General features: G+C 55.5%; 1 protein-coding gene and 1 long non-coding RNA gene across 2 annotated transcripts; one reads left to right on the forward strand and one right to left on the reverse strand.

Annotated features, from left to right (window-relative positions):
- Positions 1–294: 294 nt before the first annotated feature.
- On the reverse strand, positions 295–3,843 carry LOC148164565 (uncharacterized). Its single transcript, XR_015768020.1, has 2 exons — positions 3,071–3,843; positions 295–2,138 (listed from the first exon to the last, which is right to left on the reverse strand). It is a non-coding gene; the product is annotated as an uncharacterized LOC148164565 (long non-coding RNA).
- A 572-nt stretch (positions 3,844–4,415) lies between these two features.
- SRM (spermidine synthase) lies at positions 4,416–8,485 on the forward strand. The gene is made up of 8 exons (XM_028108595.2): positions 4,416–4,587; positions 5,175–5,295; positions 5,810–5,902; positions 6,708–6,861; positions 7,484–7,567; positions 7,695–7,840; positions 7,960–8,082; positions 8,185–8,485. The coding sequence occupies exons 1-8, from the start codon at positions 4,421–4,423 to the stop codon at positions 8,203–8,205; spliced, it is 909 nt and encodes a 302-aa protein (XP_027964396.1). The 5' UTR covers positions 4,416–4,420; the 3' UTR covers positions 8,206–8,485.
- The last annotated feature ends 4,925 nt before the right edge of the window (positions 8,486–13,410 follow it).

Genomic DNA, 13,410 nt, shown 5'->3' on the forward strand with positions numbered 1-13,410 from the left:
TCAGTGAAGCCGTATGGTACAGACGCCCTCGGGAAGGTGTGCTGGTGCAGCTTCAGAGCCAGCGTGGCCTCCAGAGGCCGGGTCTCCTCCCTCTTCCTGTCTCGCTCCCTTTTGTTTCTTTTTAACATCGTTTTCCCCAATTGGGAAAGTAATAGCACGTTCACTGATAGAATGAGGAAACGAGAAAAATTACATCTGTAATCCTTCCACACGGAGAGAAACTTTCACACCTTGGTATCAAGGCTTTGTACCACATGTCTGTTCATTTCCAAACTTGGGTTTATGTTTCTACAGTTTTTCACACTTACAAAGTTTTTATTTTTTCTCATTCCAAAATTCCTTCTAGCTCACCATTTTTGAACGTTTAGATTTCCATTTTTGTATTAATAATGTAGCAATGAATTTCTTCAGAATTCCATATGATTTTAGTCCTGGGATGGGCTATTAAATCCAGAAAGCACAAAATACCATTATTTTTGTTTTCACAGATACTTAAGGAGCCTATTTTCTTAGTTTTTTTTCTCACAGATTATTGGGAGGGCTGGCTGTGTGCAGTACCCTGAGGGGCCATGAGCCCAGACATCGCTGCCGGAGAGCAGTTAGTCAGGCAGAACAGCAGAGAACAGCCCAGGCCCCAGATGGGCTGAAGTTTGGACTAGTTGGGACTAGAATGGTTGCAACTGACAGAAAAGCCAGACTCTCGGTGACTTAGCAAAACAGAGGTTTTTTCCTCTCTCTCTTCAGTCCCAGTTAGTCCGGAGCTTAGTGCAGCAACTGGCAGTTCTCAGTCTGGCCCTTACTTGTGGGTCTCCCACCCTCGACTGGAACCCAGGGCTTCCACCTCACGGGCTGGGCAACCGGCCCGGCTCCGTCCATCACATCTGCATTCCATTCAGCTGGAAGGGAGGGAAGAGATGCACACCCAGTCTCCCTTGAAAAAGATAACGGCCTGTGTCCACTTCCCACCGGCCAGCACATAGTCACATGCCACAGCAGAGGCTACTGGGAAAGCCATTTCAGTGTCCACAGGCCCCCAAAAGTCCAAGGTTCTGGTACAGAGCTGGGAAAGAGCAGACACAGAGGCACAATAAGTAGTCTGGCCCAACATGGTGGAGTCTCTGCTTAAAAAAAAAAAAAAAAAAAAAAAAAGGTGGACAGATGGGAATTTTTAAGAGCGAGAAATGATTTTCTACTGAGGATGGCCTGAGGAGGCTTCATGAAGGGTACATTTGGTGTGGACCTTGAAGAGTAGGGGAGAAAATCCAGAGAACCTTGTAATTAGTGCTGCTCCAAAGTGTGGACTTCTGCCAGAGACCTGCAGGGAGCAGAACCCCGGGCTCCACCCCATACCTGCCAATCAGGAGGGAGGGCCAGTGGCCTGGGAAGCTGGGCGCAGCAAGCTCTCCAGATGATTCCCCTGTCGGCTGAAGTCTGAGAACCACTGGATAAGCAGGGCAGTGCGCCCCAGGCCTTGCGCAGTGGGCCAGGCGGGCTCACCATGGGAACAAAAACAGTATATTAAGTTTCTTAGAGAAATAAGATGATTCCTTGGTCCTTTACTTGGAAATGACCCTTATTAGTTTTGTCTTTGTGGCAATGTTTTGTGTTTGTTTTATAAAAAGATGGGGACCGTAGACAGTACTAGTTGAGGTCTTTGTAAACGTCCTTCCTTGCAAAAGAAAGAGTTGGCAAACGGATGTCAGTCCCCAAATGTGTTTTTGAAATTTTACTGGTCCCCAAAACCAGAAGTCCAGGACTACGAGCCACGGGATGGAGATGAGAGCCTTGGGGATGTTTGGGGAACAGCTGTAGTTCCGTTCACTGGAGTTTAAGGCCATGGGGGGAGCACTTGGATCCCCAGGGCCCTGGGAGGATGGGTGAGTGTCCCAAGGGCCGTGTGTCAGTCCGAATGGCCATGGAGGACGGCTGCTGTGCCCCGCGAGCGGGTGTGGCAGGGCCGGCGGGCTTGGGGGTGGAGAGGGAATTGATGAGGAGAAGGGCTCTTTGCTCCGGGAGGCACAGTGCCGTTGGTGGTACCTTAGTCAGCTTGCCAGAAACATTTTCAACCAAGTAATCCCACGCCGTGGCCAAATTCATTCTCTCACGGCCGGCACCATCTGCCCGGCTGAACACAGTGCCTGCAACAAGACTCAGGTGCGAACTGCTGAATGTCTCTCAGTGACAGACACACACCGCAGCCTCTGCCTTGGACAGCAGGCCCTCGCCCGCCTCTCCCCTCTCCCGGTGGATAAATCATCGACACCTTAACAGGGTGGGATAGTTGACCCACTAGACAGTAATGCTTTCCCACTGAATCTTAAATGCGCGTGGGTCTGAATTCAAGGAAACGTTTCATCCTGTACCTTGGTTTTCTGCACCCTGATGCTCCGCATCCGTTGTGAATGTAACCGGGCAGTGTTGTGCTAGCTAGCTACTTCTGGCTGACCCACCGCCTTTGCTCCTTGTGATCCGAAGCTGAGTGACATTTATGGGATCATGGCCCTGGACATCTAGGGACTTTTCTGCCTGCACTTTAATCAGGGCCTTTGTTTTCTTTGGACTGGGAAGGTCTGAGCTACTGCTTATACACCCCATCCCAGAAATCCCATTCACTGTTGGTATTGAGGCCAAAACTGTGGTTTCACCTCCTCTACGGGAGGGCAAGGGGTGTCATTTATGGTCCTTCTCCGCTGAGGATATACGTGCTGGAGCAGCCTTGTTCAGCTTGTGGGAGGAATGGGATGGATGGACTTGATCTTCCACTGCCCCCACCCCCACCTTGCAGTGCCCCTGGAATGCCAGGGCCCCTGTCTGGTCTCGGCTGTGCAATCCCTGGAAGGCGGCCAAGACAGCTGACTATGAGGTGCCTGGACCAGCGCCCGAGCCTCCAGTGTCAACTCAGCCGGCTACGGACACCATCCCTAGTCTCATGGAGCTTACAGTCTGGTTCAGCGGACACAAGTGAACAGGCAATCACAGCTCAGAGGTGTAAATGTCTTGGTGGAGGAAGTACAGGGCTGAACCCAGGCAAGCCTGCAGTAGCTGGACAGAGGGGTGGCCTGTATCTTACCTGAATGACCTCGGGTCTCGCAGCAGCTCCCTATGAGACATCTCCGAGCAATTCTTCTATTGTCTTGGCTCACCTTCCCTCGAAAAGGAGCTTAAAATCAACCAAGACACATTGTTGCTGTAAGCCTTGAGGCTTGCACTGATAAACACTAGTCTGTTATTCATCTGAGGTTACAGAGAATATGCTTCCCACCTCCAAGTGGAGGCTGCAGAACGTCAGTCAAAAAACATCCCTGTCATGTCCCCAGTAGCTTATACCAGTTTCATCTCCCTTCCCTGGCATGCGAAGAACTATGCGTGTAGAGCAATTAGCATTTAATATTTGGTAATTAGCATGCTTAATGTGATTCAGAGAATTTCCTTGACATTTTTCTAAAAACAGCACGTCCCCGCCCACCCTTCAAAGAGCAAAGCCGTTTGTTTAAAAAAAAAAAAAAAAAAACCGCGTGCCAGTCTTATTTGGTGCTGAATATGCATGTGTTGGCCTCTTCCGGGGCACTGCTGGTAAATTTAGAAACTCGCTTAGAAAAGAACTCCTTATCTAGCAGCCGCACGGCTCACGGATCGGAGAATCGAAAGAAAATGGCAAGATCTCCCTAAAGTCAGGGAGCTGTGCTGGTCCTTTTCAAGTAAATAAAAACCCTCAGTGAGCCCCCGACGAGCCACACGCTCCGTTCAAGTCCAACCAGGAGCCACATTTGGGGACGCGGCGAGAGATAACATTCTACCCCACCGTCCCGGCGCAACAACGTAACTCTGCGCTCGACAGTGTAGCCCCCTGCTCCGGGTTCTGCAGCCCGAAGGCTCCAGCTGGTGGCCCGCTTGTCCCAGCGCTCGGAAAGTCCGCGCCGAGCAGCCCCCTCGCTACCTCTCTGCGGCCCTCGGCGCCTCCCGGCCCCCAGAAACGGGGCAGGGCCCCGGGGGCTGTTCCGCCCGGCCAACGCGGGGCACAGGGACGGAGCCGGATCCCCTCCGCCGACCCGGCCCGCCCCGAGCCGGAACCCGGGCCCGGCAGCCCGGCCCCGGCCCCCACGTGGCCCCTCGGAGCGAGCCGCACTACCCTGCTGCCGCCGACAGACGGTCCGCCGCAGCCACTGGGCACCGCGCTCTGGACCGGCGGCCAATAAGCGCGCTCTGACTGCCGGCGGGGGCGGGGCCTCGGGGGTCGCCGCGCGCCCGCGCTCGCGTCTCCATTGGTGGGGTTGGGTCCCGCCCCCACCAGTGGGCCCCGCCCCGCCGGCCGCGTTAGGTTGCGGCTCGGCGGCGGGCGGAGCTGGTCCCGTTGTGCTGCGGCTCCGCGCGGCCTGCAGTCCCGGGCCCGCGCCCCGCGCCGCCCGCCCGCCCGCCCGCCATGGAGCCCGGCCCCGACGGCCCCGCCGCCTTCGGCCCCGCTGACATCCACGAGGGCTGGTTCCGCGAGACGTGCAGCCTGTGGCCCGGCCAGGCCCTGTCGCTGCAGGTGGAGCAGCTGCTACACCATCAGCGCTCGCGGTACCAGGATATCCTTGTCTTCCGCAGGTACCACCTTCGGCCCGGGCCCGCGCCCCCGAGCGTGAGGCGGCCCTCAGCCCAGACCGCCCGCTGCCCGCCTCCCCAGAGGCAGCCGGGGCTCCTCCTGCCCCGGTCTCGGCCCCGGCCGCCCCTCTTCCTGCCGGACCCCTGTCTTGCGCCCTTTACCTCCGGACGCCCTCCCCCGCGCCGGGCCGTCTCTGCCCCCGCCCCACCCCTGCAAAACTGTCAGAAGTTCTGGGGAACTAGGCCCCTCCCCTCCCGAGACCCCCTCCGCACCCTACATCCCGTCTCCCTGGGCAGGGGGCCGGCGTTTCGGGCGGTCTTCTTGGGCGGGGAGGGAGCCGGAGTCTGCGCCGGCCCCACGCGCCGAGCTCCACGTGTCAGCCCCGGACACGTCAGAGCCGGGACCCTGAGTCCACCCCCACCCCCCCACCCGGCGGGCCTGCCTGCCCATCCTCGCCACGTGTCACCCCCAGCACTCACCCCTGGACCCCTTGGCAGGCTGGGGGAGATTCTTCTCACCCGGGGCGAGTGGGAGCGCACTGCCCCCACTCCAGGGGACCCAGGTCCCTGACTGTCACTCCTGCCTTCAGTAAGAGCTACGGCAACGTGCTGGTGTTGGACGGCGTCATCCAGTGCACGGAGAGGGACGAGTTCTCCTACCAGGAGATGATAGCCAACCTGCCCCTCTGCAGCCACCCAAACCCACGCAAGGTATCACCGCTCCAGCCAGGGTTCAGCCCCGAGCCCAGAGATAGGAAGCCCACTGCTCAGTGCCCCGCAGAACAGTGCAGGAGGCTCCAGCTGTGCCCATGCTCAGCCCAGGTGCTTCCTAAATGGTTGTCAGAAAGTGCTAGCAAGAACCAGGGAAGTAAGTGGGGCGAGTGGCCCAAGGGGTGGGGGCTGCCACAGCCTCTGAGGAGCAAACAGTTCTGGCTGAGGCCTGCTTCATAAGAAGGAGCAGCCGGGAGGAGTTTCCAGGAAAAGGGGACACCTCGTGACAGGTTCCTGAGGCGGGAAAGCATTTCTGAGAGTAGCAAATGAAGTAATGAGGTCTGTCTGTGCATCTGAGGAGTTGAGAAACCTACCCTGTTGGGATGGTGGTGTGTGAGTGCATCTGCCCCATGCGGGCCCGGGCCCCCTGAGTCCTGCTGGAGCCTCTTTGACGGGGCCAGGGGCCAGTGCTCAGGCTCGGGGCTGTGCTTCTGAATGATCCTGCCCCTCCTAGGTGCTGATCATCGGGGGTGGGGATGGAGGTGTCCTGCGGGAGGTGTTGAAGCATTCCTCCGTGGAGTCTGTGGTCCAGTGTGAGATCGATGAGGTGAGTGCAGCGCCGGGCTCTGGGTTCGAATCCCAGTTCCGCCCTGAATTGGCTGTATATACCCTTGGGCGAGTCACTCACCGTTGCTTGGCCTCTTTGTGCATCTCAAAAACGTGTTGGGTGGATTCGGTAGGAAAACTGGGTAGCAAAGGGCCTGGCACATAGTGGATGTGCCAAGATGCTGGTTCTTAGTAAGACTAAGCTGGTTTTTAAGTCAAGTCCCAGGCAAGACCCAGGAGCATTGCAACTACTTGTGTGTCTACACTTGATGCTCGGCACGTTTTTAATGAGCATCTTTTACGTGGCAGCCAATGATCCAGTTGCTGGTGGAAGAGTGGTGAACGGACAGGTCCAGTCCCTGCCCCCCCTTAAAGTTGATATTCTAGTGAGGAGAAGCCCTGATGAAGGCACGGCAGGCGCAGGGCATGAAAGGAAAAAGCAGGCTCAGAGCTTGGGTGAAGGCTGGCCAGTGCTTGCCTCAAGGAGATGGGTTTCAGCTGAGGCCTGGATGAGAAGCAGCTGGCCATGTGGAGGCAGGGGAAGTCCTCTTGGTGGAGGCTGGACTCCCCTTCCTCTGACCCAGCAAGAAAGTCACTCGGATGGGACGGTTTGGTCCGGGGATGATGAGGTGTGGGCTGAGGAGCAGGCAGGAGCCAGCCCTCCATGATGGAAGGCGAGGCAGCAGAGAACCGGGTTTCCACAAAACGAATGGCTTGCCCAAGTGACCAGAGTATTAGAGGGAGGGCTGGAGGGCTGGAGGGCCCTCAACCCCTACGGCCCAGCCGGGTCCCTCCTCCCTCCCCAGGACGTCATCCAGGTCTCTAAGAAGTTCCTGCCGGGCATGGCCGTGGGCTACTCCAGCTCCAAACTGACCCTACACGTGGGCGATGGTTTTGAGTTCATGAAACAGAACCAGGATGCCTTCGATGTTATCATCACTGACTCCTCAGACCCCATGGGTAAGCGAGGCGTGGGCCTAGGGTCCCCGGGCAGCCACCGTCCAGAGGCCAGCCTTCCCGCTGGGCCCACAGCTGATTTGCAGAACGGAGGACAGAGGGGTCCAGAGTGAGGCTGCACCTTGCCCTTCTTGGTCGCTCCCCTCCCCACCCCAGACCTGGCTCAGCAGAGGAGGGAGAGGATGCTGCTGCCCAAAGTACGAGTTGACTGGGGACCTGGAGGAGAGCAGGGCTCTGGCCTTGGCCCACGGAGGCCCCAGCTTCCTCTTCAGTCTCCTCTCTGCTTTTAACAGGCCAGCATCGGGGCGAGGGGTGGGACCTAGTCTCAACCCAAGGCCCAGGGTGCAGAGTCCCCTGACACAGTGGCAGTGAGGAACCCCCACCAAGGAATGGGATGGAAACATGGAGCCCCCTCAGATACTGGGACAGTGGATCCCTGTGCTCCTCAAAAGCACCGTCTTTGTGGTTGGTTTCTGGATCCACAGAGCGGGGTTCAAATCCTGGCCTGGCCCCCTTGGCAGCTGTGTGGATCTGTAGTGGGGCAGCAGCGGTGCTTGCTCCCCCGCAGAGCCGGGTTGGGAGGCCTCAGCCAGAGTGTTCACTGTCCCTTGTGCCGCCGCTGCAGGCCCTGCAGAGAGTCTCTTCAAGGAGTCCTATTACCAGCTCATGAAGACGGCCCTCAAGGACAATGGCGTCCTCTGCTGCCAGGGTGAGCAGGCCAGCGTGGGGGACTGCAAGGGGTGGGCAGGCGGGGCAGGCTTCCAGCATGGGAGTAGGCGTGGGGGCGGCTGGCCGGCCTGCCTGCTGGGGCTGATACCCCTCTTCTCCCCGCACAGGCGAGTGTCAGTGGCTGCACCTGGACCTCATCAAGCAGATGCGGCAGTTCTGCAAGTCGCTCTTCCCCGTGGTGGCCTATGCGTACTGCACCATCCCCACCTACCCCAGCGGCCAGATAGGCTTCATGCTGTGCAGCAAAAATCCCGTGAGCTGCGTGCCCTCCTGGGGGCCGGAAGGGGGGGCAGGCGGGCACTGAAAGCACTTCCCTGATGCCCGCCTCCCCTGATGCCCGCCTCCTCTGATGCCCGCCTCCCCTGTCCCCAGAGCACCGACTTCCGGAAGCCCGTGCAGCCTCTGACACAGAAGCAGGTGGAGCAGATGCAGCTGAAGTACTACAACTCAGATGTGCACCAGGCCGCCTTTGTCCTGCCCGAGTTTGCGCGCAAGGTGAGCCGCCTGCCGGCCGGGGCCACAACCAAGGGAACTCGGGGCCTCCCGAGCCCCCATGTGACCCAGCATCCTCCTGACGAGGCCTTCTGTCCCCACCAGGCCCTGAATGATGTGAGCTGAGCCCAGGCGCCCCTGCCCACGCCGCCCAGGACCTCAGGCCAGGGAGCCTCCAGGGCGCCTGGGCGCGACAAGCCCTGGACGAGACCCCCCCACCCCCCGCCCCGCCGGTGTGCCCACCAAGCAAGTGTTACAGGCCCCAGAATGCTGCCCGGGCTGCCCTGCTGGGCGGACTGTCTCTCTGTCGATGTGGCGTCCAGCCTCCAAGCCTCTACCAGCTGTGTACAGCACCTTCTCCACCTCCTGTCGCCCTCACTCACCAAACACGTGTATTTATAACAAATTCCGAATCGTGTGTCCCCAGACCTTGAATGGGCCCAGGCAGGTGCCACATCAGCCAGTGTTGGGCGTTCCTGTGTATTGGGCTTGGAGCTGACCTCAGCGTCTGGCCTCCAGGTATCCGCCACGTGTCAGTGAATAGGCAGACCTGGCCCTTCTGTGTCACCTGGGACTGGCCCCTTGACCTCTGGCACCAGGGGACACAACAGTTACCAGACCGGACCCAAATCCGTACCAAGACACTGCCGTAGTCATTGCTTCACCAAGCCCCACAGAGGGTGGAGGTGACAGACCCCTGGGGCAAGGGCTGTGGGGTTGAGAAGATCATGGTGTGGGGTCACTCAGGGGCTTTGTTGTCTCAGAAGAATTCAGGTCACTCACAGGGTTGTCAGGTCCCATCCTGGGGGTTCAGGGCGATGCTGGATGGGACTCCAGAGGTGGCTGGCTGGTGCGTGGTTGGGGTCCAGTTACTTGGGCCTGTTTTAAGCACATCAGGTGCCCTGACTTGGCTCAGGATTCAGACTTAGGTTCAAATCCTGCCTGCCAACCCAGGAGCGTGCTCTGGTAAATTCTCAGAAGTACCCCCCAAGTGTTGAGAGGTTGGGAAAGCAGGTGTGTGTGGGTGGCTGTACCAGGACTCCCTGGGCACAGGACTGTCCCCTCTCCAAGGTCCTGAACCTCCATCCTCTGCCCCAGGCACCTCACCCTTCCCAACAACCAGGACTGAGGCCCTCCTGGGAGGAGAAGAGCCACCATAACGGGGTGCAGGTTGGGGAAGGGGGCCTCCAGCCCACTCCTGCCTCAGGGTCTGCAGGAAAGGGCCCTGTTCTCTAGAAAAGCTGACCTCACCAACCCCTTTCTCCACCATGGACAGAAGCACTGCCAGAGGATGGGCTGATCTGGAAGACTTGGCAGGAAGGGGACAAGGGAGTGGCCCCGGTAGGGAGGTGGGGTGCTAGAACAGCCCCGACCTGCACCTGCCCTGCGCAGCTACCTTGGACCTGATAGTTTCCAGGGCGCCTGGAACTGCAGTCATCATGGGGGTGGGGAACAAGCCTCCAGCTGCCCAGCCCACTTCTTGAGTGGCATCAGGGAGGTCACTTGCCCGCTCTGGGCTCCACACACCCCACCCCCAGCCCCTCACTGGACTTGGAGCACCTTCTGGCGTGTAATTGCAAGTTAACTTCATTCCACCACCCCCCAACTCTAGAAGAATCTTACACCCAGGCTTGGGGGTGAACATTGTTTCCCCAGGTCTCCCCACTCCTAGGGAGACAAGGTGGGGTCATGATGTGTGGGCCACACGGCAGAGTGTCCGTTAAAGGAAGACGTGGTGGCTACTTATGAGGCCCTTACCCAACCCAGGTCTCCTTCCTTAAACCTTATAGCTGCTCGTGAGGAAGGTAGATGACATGCCCAAGGCCACACACCTAGTAAGCACACGGTGGAGGACACCAGACAGCCGGCCTTCGGAGAGCCACTCCACTCGACCTGCCCTGCGTGCCTCCTCTGCAGCTCAGCCCAAGCATCCTTGGGCCCCAACAGGGACATCACCAGACGTCCACTCTTCTCCTCCAGCTCATCTTACCAAGCTCCAGGAAGGTCCATCCCCAGGGTGACCCCAGGAATGCTGCTGGCAGGGGCTCTGGGCCTGAGTCTGAATCTCAACTGCGTCCCCATTGACTGTGGCGTTGAGCCGCTCACAGCTCCTGGCTTGCTTGCCTTGTCTGTCAAGTCTCTGGGAGCGCTGGTCCTCACCTGTGACACGCTCCGTTAAGCAGCGTTGGTCATGCAGTGCTTGTGCAGCTTAGTGGGAATCAGGACTGCCCGTCGGGGCACAGGAAGGGAAGAGGAGGCCCCAAGTTGTTGAAAGAGTGGGGTCGTTGGGGAAACAAGGATGCCTGACCTGGACGTTGAGGCTGTCTCTGTGTAAATCCTTCCACTTCCCCAACTTTTAGTAAAGTTAAGTTTAGCATGTTAAAAGGACTAGCGCTGGACCCCACATCTAGACAGACAGGATGGAGACACGGACTGATGGCCTGAAGCAGAAGCGGGGCATTCGGAGCAGGCGTGACCCGAGCCCCGAGGCCCCAGAAATCCCGGAGAGGGTCATGAACAGGCCCCGCCTGTGGCATCGAGGATAAAATTGATCCTGTCTAGACCTTTCTGGGTTTTGTGTTGTTATTTTAAGTAAGCTTTATGCCCAACACGGGGCTCCAACTCACGACCCCAAGATCAAGAGTCGCGTGCTCTACCTACTGGGACAGCCAGGCGCCCCCCTGCCTAGAGTTTGGAAGTTACTTATCACAACTAGCGCTGCCCCGGTTTAAGGATTCCAGTAGTTGCAGGTGGATCATTAGAAGGAAAATGGCGGCCCTCCTCAGCCACTTGGCTTCCCGCAGAGCCAGCCACGTGTACCTCTCCCAGCTGGTGGTTCTGGTATTGACCTGCACGTCTCTATCCTCTTGTATTACCGCGTTTTAGCTTGTCGGTTTCAGTCATAATCTGTTGACTTGCCACTAGGGAAGCTGAGGATTTAGTTCTTTCCTTCCCTGACCCAACTGCACTCTCAACAACGAAATGATCACCTCGGTCAGGGCCATGTTCAGTGTTGACGCCGTCACATCTCTGTAAACACCGCTCTCAGCCGGGAGTCGAGACTATCCCCCGTCCAGCTGCTGCTTGTCCCTGGAGGTGTTTCGCATTTGCTTAATTTGTAATAAATTCATCACACCAGTTTAGCCTCGAACTTTTTACCAAATCTTGAAAGCTTTTTTTTTTTTTTTTTCTTTTTAAGATCTCTGGACTCAATATATGTCATGAGGATCTGGACAGAATGCTAATCAATTTTTTGGTTATGAGATCCTAGTATCCAGCACATTATAACTCATAGTTAACTCACGATCACACTGAATTGGAGATTTCACTAATAGGAAATATTAATCTACATAATATACATTTCTCCATTATGATTTATACCAGAAAGTATATAACACTCTCATTTAAGAAACAAAAACTACGGAAAAAGTTTTTTTAAATCTCTAGACTCTACGAGTGTTCTGTCCTGAGCATTCTGACTACCCCCAGTGGAACTCCCCATCAGAAGTCTTGTTTCTTGGACTTCCATACCTTCGTTTCTTGGTTTACTCCCTTGTCTGGGTGAACCATATTCTATAGTAACTTTCTGAGGAAGGGGACAGGGGATGCAAAGTTTTACAACTCTGACACCCATCTTTGTTCCATCTTCGTGCTTAATTGGTGGGTATAGAATTTGGATGGGTATAGAATTCTATGTTGGAAATCGTCTTCCTTTAGCATTTTGGCATTTGCTCTTTTCCATTTTTTTAGATTGTCTATTGCTGTGTTGAAGATTCGCCCAAACATAGCAGAGTGATGTCTTTTCTGTGGGTCAGGATTTGGGAAGTGGCTTAGCTAGTTGATCCAGCCTAGAGTCATTCGTAGGTTGCAGTAAAGCTGTAGGCCAGGGCTGCAATCACCTGACCTTAACTGGAGCTAGAGGATTCGCTTCCCAGGTGGTTCCCTCACGCAACCAGCAAATCACACCAGTGGTTGCTAGGAGGCCTCAGTTCTTCCCCATGCGGACCTCTCCATAGGGACGCTGAGTGTCCTCACAACATGGCGGCTGGCTTCCCAGAGCAACGGATCCCAGAGAGACAGATGGAAGTTGCAGGGTCTTATATGGCCAAGTCCCAAAGTAACACACCACTTCAGCCATATCCCACCCACAAGCCTTACTCCATTTGAGAGGAGACTGCATACAAGGGTGTGAGGACCCCAAAGCGGGAATCTTTAAAGGCCATCTTGGAGGCTGGCTTCTAGTTTCTGGTGTTGTTTGGGGAACTCTAAAGTAATTCTTTTCCTGATATTTTGTATGCGGATTGTTCTGTTTTCTCTCTCCTCAGTTTGTAGAAAAAATCATTTTTCTCTTGAGCCTTTTGAGATATGATGTGTAAACTTCCATTTTCATCTGTTGTTCTGGGCACTGGGGACACTTTCAGTCAACAAACTCATGTTCTGTTTGGGGACATTTCTTTGCATTCTTTTCTTTATAATTTCCTCTCCTCTATTTCCTTTATCTCTGTCTGGAATTCCTCTTCTTCAGTCTTTGACATACGGTACAAATCTGTTCATGTTCTCATCTTTACTGTTTTTCATTTCTTTCCGGCTCTATTTTCTGGAAGATTTCTTCCATCTTATCTTCCAAATAATTGATTGAGCTTTTCATTTCTATCCCACTTTTTATTTCCCAAAACCATTCTTTGTTCTCTGAATGTTTTTTCTTTTCTTTTTTTAATTTTTTTAAAGATTTATTTATTTATTTATTTGACGAAGAGAGAGACAGCGAGAGAGGGAACACAAGCAGGGGGAGTGGGAGAGGGAGAAGCAGGCTCCCCGCAGAGCAGGGAGCCCGGTGCGGGACTCGATCCCAGGACCCTGGGATCATGACCTGAGCCGAAGGCAGACGCCTAACGACTGAGCCACCCAGGCGCCCCCTTTTTATTTTTTTTTTTTAAGATTTTATTTATTTGTCAGAGAGAGAGGGAGCACGGCAGACAGAGGGAGAGCGAAAAGCAAGCTCCTCGCTGAGCAGGGAGCCTGATGCAGGACTCGATTCCAGGACCCTGGGATCATGACTTGAGCCGAAGGCAGCTGCTTAACCAACTGAGCCACCCAGGCGCCCTGAATGTTCTTTTTAAGTACTTTCCTGTTCTTGCTTCTTATTTTTGCTTCTCTTTTCCCTCTGAAGATGTTAATGATTATTTCACTTTGGTTTGGGGCATTTTCTTCTCCCTGCTTTGTTTCTGTACTCTTTGGTTGGTTGGCTGATTTGGAAGACTCTCTCTTGTGTCTGAGGTTTTCCTTGAATGTTCTGCTCATATGTAAGAGTGGGGACTAAAAAGTTATTTG

Source organism: Eumetopias jubatus, unplaced genomic scaffold (genome assembly GCF_037043125.1).
Source record: "Eumetopias jubatus isolate StellerSeaLion01/CBP00866 unplaced genomic scaffold, mEumJub1_p1.0 scaffold_4, whole genome shotgun sequence".
In the NCBI taxonomy this organism is placed as follows: domain Eukaryota; kingdom Metazoa; phylum Chordata; class Mammalia; order Carnivora; family Otariidae; genus Eumetopias; species Eumetopias jubatus.